The 13116-nt window shown below is 45.1% G+C and overlaps 1 protein-coding gene across 1 annotated transcript; it reads right to left on the bottom strand.

The window, feature by feature from the left end:
- Positions 1–6683: 6683 nt before the first annotated feature.
- On the bottom strand, positions 6684–12014 carry LOC149385389 (uncharacterized). Its single transcript, XM_089626321.1, has 4 exons — positions 11177–12014; positions 8775–10870; positions 7788–8678; positions 6684–7670 (listed from the first exon to the last, which is right to left on the bottom strand). The coding sequence occupies exons 1-4, from the start codon at positions 12012–12014 to the stop codon at positions 6684–6686; spliced, it is 4812 nt and encodes a 1603-aa protein (XP_089482447.1).
- Between the last annotated feature and the right edge of the window lie 1102 nt (positions 12015–13116).

The raw sequence follows: 13116 nt of genomic DNA, 5'->3' as shown, positions 1-13116 counted from the left end.
CATTGTGGATGACATCAAGAACAGCAAAGGCTGGTTTTTCCTTTAGCTTCATTAAAAGAAAAGGTAACAGCGTGGCTCATTCTCTCCTTGTTGCTGGTTTGGCTACACCTGTATCGAACACTCGAGTCTCAAAACTCCATCATTGTATCAACTCTTTGTTAATGGCTGATTGTGCCACTGTTTAGAAGTTAATAAAGTTATTCTTTACCTCAGAGAGAGAGAGAGAGAGAGAGAGAGAGAGAGAGAGAGAGTGTGTGTGTGTGTGTTACATTTCTGGGCGATTTATGTTGGAATTGATCTAGGGTTTAAGAAAAAGTTTAACGCTTCGGGTAAGCGGCGGAATTTTAAAAATTTTCTTTTGATTAGTAAAACAATTTTACTAACCTAGACAAAGAGCAAGTACACGTAAATAAAACTATTATGAGCATTATAAATTTACTAACCTTTTTAGAAGCTTGAACGTTGAGAAGCTTTTGGAAAGTTGCAATGTTCGTCTCCCCTTGCAGCACGTCTCTCTTCTTTCCTCGGCAACACGAGCAACCACGATAGTTTCTATCACAAGAATCACTAGAGAGAAAAGGAATTAGTGAGTGAGCACTTTTAAACACGTCGGCTCGAGAACAAGTCTCAAAGTCGAAGAGCTAAAAATGCTAGGTCAAATGAGGACCTAGGTGCCAAAACAAAAACGAAAGAAAACTAGAGAGAGAGAGAGAGAGAGAGAGAGAGAGAGAGAGAGAGAGGAGAGAGAGAGAGGAGAAGTCGGCCACCACAAGGTCTAGAGAGAGAAGCTCTCAATCTCTAACTTATGTGGAATGAATAAAATGAGAGGAATGAATGCTCTATTTATAGGAGAGGTTTTACCTTCAATAAGGTAGTTGATGTGAATTTTCTTAACTAAAGAAAAATTCTACACGACGCAAGCGAACGTGTCGTCAAGTAATAAAGTGCAAAAGCACGGATATCGATCCCACAAGGACTCTAGACTATTTCCGAAGCAAACTCACTAGCTTTCTTTTTCGAGTTATGGAAAATGAAAAATGGGGGGTTTTTGATTGTTTTGAGAACAAGATGAAATGTAAACAAAAGTGAAAACACTATTTAAACACAAGTTAAAAGGAAGGGGCGCGATTTCGTTATTTCATCGAGTCGGTCGGTCTTGGTACGATTCTAAGCTCGGGTTTAGAGTTGTAAAATTTAGTCTCAATCCCTCTTAAAACATTCACTAATCTCTCTCGAGTCTTTAGGAATCTAGTTACGTGTCGAACTTACACCTCTCGGTTTGGGTCCTACTAAAACACAAAACCGCATTTAGCCCGGGATTTCAATCAACTACATCTACCCCCTAGTCTTTCTATAGCTCTAGGAAGGTTAATGATGGGACGGGTAGAGCTCACTCGTTTATTACCTCTCGGTTTCTAAACTCGTCTAAGGTTCACTAATTAGTTAGCTACTCTAATTAGCGTTAACACACAACCCATACCCATAATATTTCACTCTCAACCCAACCATGAAGCACAAAATCTAATCTAAAGGTTTGACTAACCAACTCAACTACTCAACTACATCGCACCCCAAATCTATTTAGCTACTCATAATTAAGAATAAACAAAGTAAAATTGAAATAAGTAAAAGAAACAAAACAATAAAGAAACAAGACATTGAATGCTAATCTCAACAACCAAACAAAGCTTTCATTAACTCAAGCACTACTTCAATAGTCCACTAAGATAAAACAATAAAGTAATCACAATACTCAATGCTCAATAGATAAAAATAATCAACAAAACTCAATAGAATGCTTGAAAGCTTAAAATATGTTCAACAAAGCATTAAGTGGAGTAAATAAGTAAATAACAATAAATAAAAGAGATAGAGTTAAGGATGAACAAATGGAGATGATGAGGATGATGGAGGTTGTCACTTCTCCCTCTTCTTCTTCACTTCCAAGCTCAAGAACAAAAATGAGTGTCAACCCTAGCTTTCTCTCTCTCACTTTCTCTCTCAAGGTTTCAAAACAAAAACTAAAGTGTTCTATGCTAAAGCCTCCTCTTTCTTTTTTTTGAATAAGTGTATATGAGGGTTTAGAAGAGGTTTTCGGAGCAAATATGGACCCTTGGATGAGATCCAAAGGCCAAAAATGATTTAAAAGACGAGCTCCAAGAATTCTGAAAAAGCACCTGGCGCGGCGCGCCACATAACAGGCGCGCCGCGCCACTCTTGAATTTCTGAAGGCGCGCCGCGCCTCTCTTGCGCGTTGGCCGCTCGAGCTCTCGGGTGAAAATTTGGTCACCAGGGGCGCGGCGCGCCAGCCTTGAGAAGCTGACTTCTTGTTGACCGCCGTTGACTTTTGTTGACTTGACTTCAAATGACCATAACTTGCTCGATTTAGCTCCGATTCAGCCCGTTTTCGCACCACCACCTTCTCATACTCTCTCAAACCTGAAAATGCAATGAAAACTACAAAATAATATAAAAAACATTAAGAACAAGCTTCGATTCTTATCTAAGAGTCATAGATAAGTGTGAATGAATCTCACTTATCAAACCCCCAAACTTGAACCGTTACTTGTCCTCAAGTAACAAAACAAAAATATATACAACACAACCACACAAAACTTAACAAAGTCACAAAGCTATACCGAAGAATGAAAGAAGTTATGCTACGCTAAACTAAAAAAAAATGAGTGTTGAAAGTGCTATGGCCTTGGTTTCGCATGAACATCTCTCCTAGACAAAATCGACTCAAGAGTAAGAACAATCACATGTAAAGCTCAATTAATACAAGTGTTCAACCAATTCTCGTGTGGCTTCACCTAGCTTGAGGCTTCCCGTGTAAAAGTTTTCATCGAGTCCAAGTCAAGTATCTTCGGAGTTCTTTCCACCTTTTCCTAGCATGCAAACTCAAAATGGATACTCAATGATGAAATAGGAACACCATAAGGCTTTCACCAAACACTCTCCACTCGGTTTAGGAGAGTAAGCGCTAGTCCAAAGGTCTTTCAAGGCTTGTAACGTTAGGCTTAGGTCAAGGGTAGGATATGGAGTTTTTAAGTGACTAACACGCTACCCTAGCGACTCATACTCACCAAAAGAGCAATATTCAAAACTTTCTTTTACATTCATTTCTTCGTTGACATTAAACTTCACCAATACCCCCAAACTTAGACTTTTCAAACTCTAGTCTAGATTATGTGCTTGCTCGTCTAAAAAAAAATGTTGCACCACGCCAAATACAAACAAAATAAAATAAAATGCAAAAGGGTATATGAATATGTACATCTCTTTACTAGACAAGATTGTGCTTTTTTTTTTTTTTTTTTTCATTTTTTTTTTTTTTTTTTTTTTTTTTACTTTAGATGCTAACTTGAATAAATAAAGGAAAATAATAATTACATGGATCTAACAAAAGCCGGCGCGGCACAAATTTCGACAAGCAAGAAGAGCACATATTCTACAAGATATAACACACAAGCTCAAAGAGTCACTCAAGAGTCGCTAGCTCACGGGGTTCTTTGTGGGAATTTCAATTCATTGGCTAGGCTTCTTTGTGACTATGTATCAAGAGTTGATTTACGTTCGGCTTTTTGTGAAAATGGTTCTAAGTGGAAGTAGAACGGGTTGGCTTTTGGCTCGATTGGCTATTCCTATGCCTTTTTCATCCTAACGCTTCTCTCCTATTACCATTGAGCCTCGAGGAAGGATCAAACGGTTCTAGTGTTCCGAGATGCATTCTTGCTAAGGTTAGATTTTCAAAACTCCTAAATACTCTCTATGGACTCGAAACGTGCAACGTGAGATGAAGATTCATCGGGTCACTAAAAGCTAAGCAAAGCCACCATAGAGTTTTGGCCAAGCACAAGACTTGTAGCGCAAGAAAGATACATTGCTATTACTCCTAAGTCTCAAGACTCTACGGGTCATCAACATTCATATTCCACAAGCAAAACCAAGGCATTTCACACATCCAAACACTAAAAAAAGAAAGAAAATAAATAAATTATGAAATTAAGCTACTTAAGATCAAATCACACAAATTATGGAAAACCTAAAAAGAAAAAAAAAAACTAGATTAAACCAAAAACACACATAACACAACAAACAAACTTAAATTATCCAAAACAACATATGCTACGAAAACGAAAATAAAGCAATAAAACTTAAATTATCCATGAAAAATGAGAAAAGAGAGAAAATAGAGTACCAACAAGCCCCCGCAATTTGTGGAAACACCCCCCCAAACTTGAACTCGACATTGTCCTCGATGGCGCGCATTGGAGGGGGGCGGAGCTAGGAGATCACATGGCGGTGTCGCCATCATTGTCCGGCGGTGGTGGAGGTGCGTCGTAGTAGCTTTGGTATCGGTAACATGGCGGGAATGGGTCGAAGAAACCGTCGGGGAGACTTGACGATGCGCCGGATCCACTAGTGTCGGGGTAGCTTGCCGAGGCGCCTCCGGGAGCCCATTGGTTGTAAGCATTGTAGCCGAACTCCGCCGTGGTCGAGAACCACGAGTGTTGATTCTCGACAAAGGTGGCGAGCGAGTTGTGCGCCGCACCGAGTTGATCGATGCTCCTCTCGAGTTGCCCAAGTCGAGCCTCCGATTGCTCCCATCTTTGGTCTTCGACACGGCGTCGTTCCGTCTCCTCGCGCATGAATTGGGAGGTGTACTCCCATCTTTGATCGTCTTGTTAGCGCCGCTCGGCTTCTTGACGCATGAAGTCATCCCACCTTCGGTCCTCGATTTGGTATCGCTCTTGAGAGGCGACACCTAGGTTCCCCATCATTGCGAGCACTTGAGCGTATTGTGGCTCATTGATGTCGGGCTCGGGCATAGGCGCTTCCGGAGCCGCGTGTCGGTAGCGGGTGGGTTCCTCGAGGTCGGGAGCCATGTTGAGGAAGCCTCTTCCATTCGCCTCCGCTAGCCCGGCCATTTGAGGAAGACCGTTGATGAAGGCGGAGTCGATCTTCTTCCCTTTCGGCGCCCTCTCTTCGTCGTCATACGTCTTCACATTGGCCGTCTCACACATCTTCGTGATAAGCCCGCCAAAACCGAGACCGCCGGTTGTAGAACACTTTGCCGCATCGAACATCTTTGCTCGAATTATTTTCCCGACGTTGACACTACGCCCGGTGACGATGCAATACAAGAGCACCACTTTGGAGATCGGGAGGCCGTGGGCGTGCGTGCTCGGCATGATGTTCGAGCTTATGAAATGAGCCCAAGTCTTTGCGTACTTGCTCATGTGCGTTGTCTTGAGCTCGAGCGGTTCTCCCGCTTGATTGCGCTTCCACGACGCTCCGGGGCCGCACAACGTGGTCAAAATATCGTCGAATGGAGGGTTGAGGGCTAAGTTGTGGTAGTCGTCGTCGGGTATATTAGGGAGGCCGAGATGCTCGTTGATTGCCCTCGACGTTATGCTCACGAAAACCCCCCGAACCGTTACCGAAGGGCTCGTTTCTTCGGTGGCCCCAAGGTTCGCGTAAAATTCACGAACGAGGTCCATGATAGCGCGGGTCTCGATGGTCGCTAATTTTGTCCACCCGCGCTCTTCGATTTGAGCCATGAGGTTGCCGTTGTCGGGGCTCGGTATGAATTTCCTCTCCGGGATGAAGTTCTTTTCTACGATTTTTGCCCATTTAGCGTCGGCTCCTACGATGAGCCTCGACAACGGAGTTCCACGGGCTGACGCCGCCCTCGCTCGCTTTGGTGCCATTCCTGAAAATCACAACTCGACACGGCATTAGACTCCCGACGCCGGGACGCGGCGTCCGGGAAAACGGGTCACAATATGGAAAAAATTAAAAATCGACCCTATGTTCAAAATTGTCAAATCAACACTTATGCACCACACTACCACCTTATATGAAGTCAACAACAAGTTCAAATTCGGCCTAAAACACACAAAAATCACAAAATTTCTCTCTCGGACATTTTTACGAACACCTAGCGTGCATGAGATTTTCCTAAGAACACCACACTAAACTAGAGTTTTGATCACCCAAACACATCTAAAAACATCCTAAACACATTATTATACCAATATCCAAGCTCAAAATGTGCAAACAACTCATAAAAATTCGAAATCAAACTCACCTCAAAAGTTGAAATTCGGGTGAAAAAATGCCAAAAGGAGTTGAAATCGACGATGAAATCCGGAGTAAACGCACAAATGATGATGTTGGATGCAAGATTTTGAAGAAATTTTGTGTTTGGAATGAGAAATTTTCGAGCAAAAATGAGTATGGGTCGGAGAGAAGAGGAGAGAGTTTGTGAAAATTTTGAAAATGAGGTGTTTTGAGCCAAATCGGGGTTATTAAAACGCGTAGGCGCGCCGCGCCACTTATCAAGCGCGCCGCGCCAATGTCCAGAAAAGCAATGGCGCGCCGCGCCCTTGAGCGCGCCTCAACGCGCCTGCTCTCGGTAAGTTTTTTTTTCTTTAGGCGCGGCGCGCCACTTGTCAAGCGCGCCGCTCCCTGTAGCTCGTTTTTTTTTTTTTTTTTTTTTTTTGAAATACAAAAAAAAAGAACAGAATAAAAACTAAGAAAGAAAACTTCACACAGAATATTTAAAGAAAATAAAATTGAAGAAAATCAAATGAAAATTCAATGAAAGAAATTTGTGGGTTGCCTCCCATAAGCGCTTAATTTAACGTCTAGAGCTCGACGGGGTACCGTTTTGATGTTCATCGTTCGGGATCGAGGAGAGTGACTACCCGCTCACTCTCGAATACTCTACCGTAGTAAGGCTTCACACGTTGTCCATTCACTTTGAATACCGATCCATTTGCGGCCTTGAGTTCCACCGAGCCGTACGGGAACACTTGAGTGACTTCGAACGGTCCGGACCATCGAGATTTCAGCTTCCCGGGAAAGAGTTTCAACCTAGAGTTGAAGAGAAGAACTCGTTGACCCACTACGAACTCCTTGCGCACGATATGTTTGTCATGCCACGCCTTGGTCTTTTCTTTGTAGATCTTTGCGTTCTCATACGCGTCGGTTCTTAGCTCGTCGAGGGCGTTGAGGTGAAGGAGTCGTTGTTGCCCCGCCGCTTGGTAGTCGAAGTTTAGCTTTTTCATCGCCCACAAGGCCTTGTGCTCAAGCTCAACAGGTAAATGACAAGCTTTTCCATAAACAAGTCGATACGGAGACATACCTAAGGGCGTTTTGAATGCGGTTCGGTAAGCCCAAAGAGCGTCGTCGAGCTTGTTAGACCAATCTTTCAACGAACTACCCACCGTCTTTTCGAGAATTTGCTTGATTTCTCGATTCGACACTTCCGCTTGGCCATTGGCTTGAGGATGATAAGCCAACGCTTTCCGATGGGTAACGCTATACTTGGTGAGAAGCGCTTCAAATTGGCGGTTGCAAAAGTGAGACCCACCGTCGCTTATGATGGCTCGAGGGGTACCGAATCGAGAGAAGATGTTCTTCTTGAGGAAGTTTAGGACCGCTTTCCCGTCACTCATCGGTGTCGCTTTAGCTTCGACCCACTTCGTTACATAATCCACCGCGAGGAGGATATACTTGTTGTTATAGGACGATGGAAATGGGCCCATGAAGTCGATCCCCCACACATCAAACGGCTCGATCTCTTGAACATTTGTCAATGGCATCTCGTTTCGGTTGGAGATGTTTCCCGTCCGTTGACATCGATCGCACGCCATGATGAACTCTCGGCAATCCTTGAAGATCGACGGCCAATAAAAACCGCTTTGGAGAATCTTAGCCGCGGTGCGTGTCGGGCCGAAGTGCCCTCCACATTCCAACTTGTGGCAATGCCTCATCACCGAGTCCATCTCATCTTCCGGAACGCACCGACGAATGATTTGATCCGCACATTGCCGATAGAGAATCGGCTCTTCCCAATAGTACCTTCGAACATCCGAGAGAAACTTCTTCTTTTGGTACGACTTGAGGTCTTCCGGAATCACCTCGCCGACTAAATAGTTGACATAGTCGGCATACCATGGTAGTGCGACTCCTTGAACCGCCATGAGTTTCTCGTCGGGGAATAAGTCGTCAATGGGCTTGGCACGATCATGGACGTGCTCAAAGGTCTCGAGACGCGAGAGATGGTCGGCTACCAAATTCTCCGTTCCTTTCTTGTCCTTGATCTCCACATCAAATTCTTGAAGCAAGAGAACCCACCGAATAAGCCGAGGCTTGGCATCTTTCTTCGTCATTAAATATCGTATCGCGGCGTGATCGGTGTAGACTACCACCTTGTTTCCGATGACGTACGGCCGGAACTTGTCGAAGGCAAACACCACGGCTAAGAGCTCCTTTTCGGTGGTGGTGTAGTTGAGTTGAGCTTCGTTGAGAGTTCGGCTTGCGTAGTAGATGGTGTGGAAGACCTTGTCCTTCCTTTGACCGAGAACCGCTCCAACCGCGAAGTCACTCGCGTCACACATCAACTCAAAAGGCAAGTCCCAATTCGGGGCGGTGATGATCGGGGCCGTGCTTAACATCTTCTTTAGAGTGTTGAAAGCTTCCAAACACTCCAAAGTGAAAACAAACTTCGCGTCCTTCTCGAGCAAGCCACAAAGAGGCTTAGTGATCTTTGAAAAATCTTTGATGAAGCGCCTATAGAAACCCGCATGGCCGAGAAAGCTTCGGACTCCCTTCACCGATATTGGAGGAGGTAACTTAGAAATCGTCTCTATCTTTGCTCGGTCAACCTCCAATCCTTTCGCCGAGATTCGATGACCCAACACAATGCCTTCTTTCACCATAAAGTGACACTTCTCCCAATTTAGCACAAGGTTGGTCTCAACACACCTCGAAAGCACCATGGACAAATGTTCAAGGCATTGGTCAAAGTCGGAACCAAACACCGAGAAATCGTCCATGAATACCTCGATGGTACGCTCCACCATGTCGGAGAAGATCGCCATCATGCACCGTTGGAAAGTCGCCGGTGCGTTGCATAGCCCAAATGGCATTCTCCGGAAAGCAAACGTGCCGTAGGGACACGTGAAAGTGGTCTTCTCTTGATCTTCGGGGGCGATGGCGATTTGATTATACCCGGAATAGCCGTCGAGGAAGCAATAGTAGTTGTGGCCGGCGAGACGGTCGAGCATTTGATCAATGAATGGCAACGGAAAATGGTCTTTCCGAGTTGCGTTGTTGAGCTTTCGGTAGTCCATGCAAATGCGGTGACCGGTCACCGTTCGAGTCGGAATGAGCTCGTTGTTGGCGTTCTTCACCACCGTTATGCCTCCTTTCTTCGGCACACATTGAACCGGGCTCACCCAAGGGCTATCGGAGATGGCGTAAATGACTCCGGCGTCGAGCCACTTCAAAATCTCCTTTCTCACCACTTCCTTCATCGCCGGGTTGAGTCGTCTTTGATGCTCGATCGAGGGGCGGTGGTCGTCTTCCATGAGGATTCGGTGCGTGCAATAGGATGAACTAATGCCTTTGATGTCGGACAAAGTCCATCCTAAAGCGGTCTTGTGTCTCCGCAACACCTCCAAGATTTTCTCTTCCTCCATTTTGCTCAAGTGAGCGGAAATGATCACCGGGAGTGTGGACTCGTCTCCTAGGTAGGAATATCGGAGGTGCGATGGCAACTCCTTGAGCTCTAGCTCGGGTGGCTTCTCGATGGATGGAAGGACTCGTGGTGGTCTCTCTCCCAAACTTTCAAAATACTTCTTTCGGTTTGGCTCAAAGCTATCCATGTAATTTGCTTCACCTAAAGCTTCACATCTCAACAACTCATTAGCAAAATCCATTGAGTTTAGAAGACATACCTCGAGTGAGTCGGTGGATTGGTGAGCATAATCATTGATGATGGCGTTGCACATATCGACTCGGAACACGTCATCGCTAGCTCTCGAATACTTCACCGAGTCGAAGACGTTGAAATGAGCTTCTTCGCCATTGACCCGCAACTTCAATTCTCCTTTTTGCACATCGATGAGCGCACCGGCGGTCGCTAAGAAAGGTCTCCCCAAAATGATCGGAATGTTCCGATCTTCCTCCATGTCGAGCACAACAAAATCCGCGGGGAGGATGAACTTATCAACCTTGACGAGTACATCTTCAATCACTCCACGAGGATACTTGATTGACCGGTCCGCCATTTGAAGCGTGATGCGAGTCGGTTTGATTTCTCCGATTCCAAGCTTGAGGAAGATTGAGTACGGCATCAAGTTGATGCTAGCTCCCAAGTCACATAACGCCCTCCCAAGATTCGAGCCTCCAATATCACAAGGAACGGTGAAGCTCCCCGGATCTTTCAACTTCGTGGGTAGCCTCCGTTGGATAATCGCGCTACACTCCTCGGTGAGAGCTATAGTATCGCACTCTTCGCTTATCCGTCTCTTGTGGGAAATGATCTCCTTTAGGAATTTCGCGTATTTCGGCATTTGCTCTATCGCATCGGCAAATGGTATATTGATCTCTAGTTTCTTGAAGATGTCAAGAAACTTACCAAATTGCTTGTCGATGTTGTTTTTCTTGAGGCATTGAGGGAACGGGACTTGAACGGGAACCTTGGTGGTTGGTGGAGCAATCGGAAGTCGCGTCGGTGAAGCTTGATCCGTCGGTGAAGACTCGTCTACATGCCCCTTTCCTTTCTTTTTCTCTTGGCTCTCGGTCGAGTTGTCAACCACATTACCACTTCTCAAAGTGATGGCGTTACATTGTGATCGGGGGTTGACATCGGTATTGCTTGGAAGGGACCCTTGCGGTCTCTCGCTCATGGCTTTAGCGAAGTGACCCATTTGAACTTCAAGAGTTCTTATTTGGGCCGAGTTGCTTTTGAGGACCGCTTCTTGGCGTTCGAGTGCGGCCGTGGTGTTCGTCATGAACTTGGTGTTTTCAATTGCCATTTGGGCAATTAAATCTTCAAGATTTGGTCTCTTGTCTTGAGGAGGAGGATTATTCCGGTATTGTGAGCTCCCATGGTGTTGTTGATGTTGTTGTTGAGGCGGTGGGTGTTGATGTTGTTGATGATGTGGTGGAAGGTATGGTTGTTGGTGTTGAGGTGGAGCCGGTTGCATCGCCACTTGGTCTTGAGGATTTCTCCATGAGAAGTTTGGATGATTGTTCCTCGCTCCCGTGTAATAATTCCCCGAGTTTTGGTACGTGGGACGATTGTTGTGGTTTCCCACAAACTTGGACTCCTCTATCTCGCCACATTCGTCCGTCGGATGAGGACCCGCACACAAACCACACTTGTGGTGAGATGTTCCCACCGCCTTCACCGCTTCTTTTCCGTGGACGGTCTTCGCGAGTTTGGCTACCTCAATTGTCAACGATTTGAGGAGCTCCATCTCCGGAGTTATCGGCTCTCTCGCGGCAATTCTTCTCTCGACCGGGCATTGATCGTTCACTTGGGCCATCTTCTCGAGTAGTGCAAATGCATCGGTGGTGGTGTTGTCGAGAAGTGAGCCCCCCGATGCGGTGTTGACTCGGTCTTGCGTCGAGGCCATAAGCCCGCTATAGAAGATTTGGAGTTGCACCCACTCCGCAATACCGTGGCCCGGACACTTCCGAATCATGTCCTTGAAGCGAGCCCACGCTTCGTAAAGGGACTCTCCGTCGTATTGTCCAAAGTTATGGATTTCGTTTCTCCTCCGGGTCATCTTCTCAAAAGTGAAGAATCGTGAGATGAACTTCGAGCATAAGTCATCCCATGTGGTGATCGAACCCGGAGCAAGAGAGGATAACCACCCATGTGCGCGGTCTCGGATGGAGAACGGGAAGAGTCGTAGACACACGGCCTCCTTGGATAAGTGAGGGAGATTGAACGTGTTGCAAATCCGCAAGAAGTTGTTGATGTGGTCTTGCGGATCTTCGGAGGGGGAACCGGCAAATTGGTTGTTTTGCACCATGTGGATGATCGAGGTTTTAATCTCGAAGTTTGGGTTCCCTTCCATCTCCGGAATTCGTATTGCCGATTGGTGCTCGTCGAAAGTAGGTTGACCATAGTCGAGTATGGTCCTTCGTTCTTCTCCATGTTCCGCGTTTCGACGAGCATGATGTTGTGCTTCATTGCCTCCTTCCATGGCGGCTCGCCTTGCCTCCGCTCGGTTCCGTCGGCAAGTCCGTTCGATCTCGTGATTGATAGGAATGAGCGGAGGGTTACGTCGTCGCATACACCTTTAAAACATAAGAGGCACACAATAAGCACAAAAATAACAAACAAACTCAAAAATTAAACTAGATAATTCAATCGAAAATAGAACCGAAGTCCCCGGCAACGGCGCCAAAAACTTGATGTGAATTTTCTTAACTAAAGAAAAATTCTACACGACGCAAGCGAACGTGTCGTCAAGTAATAAAGTGCAAAAGCACGGATATCGATCCCACAAGGACTCTAGACTATTTCCGAAGCAAACTCACTAGCTTTCTTTTTCGAGTTATGGAAAATGAAAAATGGGGGGTTTTTGATTGTTTTGAGAACAAGATGAAATGTAAACAAAAGTGAAAACACTATTTAAACACAAGTTAAAAGGAAGGGGCGCGATTTCGTTATTTCATCGAGTCGGTCGGTCTTGGTACGATTCTAAGCTCGGGTTTAGAGTTGTAAAATTTAGTCTCAATCCCTCTTAAAACATTCACTAATCTCTCTCGAGTCTTTAGGAATCTAGTTACGTGTCGAACTTACACCTCTCGGTTTGGGTCCTACTAAAACACAAAACCGCATTTAGCCCGGGATTTCAATCAACTACATCTACCCCCTAGTCTTTCTATAGCTCTAGGAAGGTTAATGATGGGACGGGTAGAGCTCACTCGTTTATTACCTCTCGGTTTCTAAACTCGTCTAAGGTTCACTAATTAGTTAGCTACTCTAATTAGCGTTAACACACAACCCATACCCATAATATTTCACTCTCAACCCAACCATGAAGCACAAAATCTAATCTAAAGGTTTGACTAACCAACTCAACTACTCAACTACATCGCACCCCAAATCTATTTAGCTACTCATAATTAAGAATAAACAAAGTAAAATTGAAATAAGTAAAAGAAACAAAACAATAAAGAAATAAGACATTGAATGCTAATCTCAACAACCAAACAAAGCTTTCATTAACTCAAGCACTACTTCAATAGTCCACTAAGATAAAACAATAAAGTAATCACAATACTCAATGCTCAATAGAT

This window comes from Urtica dioica, chromosome 9 (assembly GCF_054948205.1).
Source record: "Urtica dioica subsp. dioica isolate 48M chromosome 9, U.dioica_male_clone48M_v1_H2, whole genome shotgun sequence".
NCBI lineage: Eukaryota > Viridiplantae > Streptophyta > Magnoliopsida > Rosales > Urticaceae > Urtica > Urtica dioica.
This window is presented reverse-complemented; position numbering and strand designations above follow the sequence as displayed.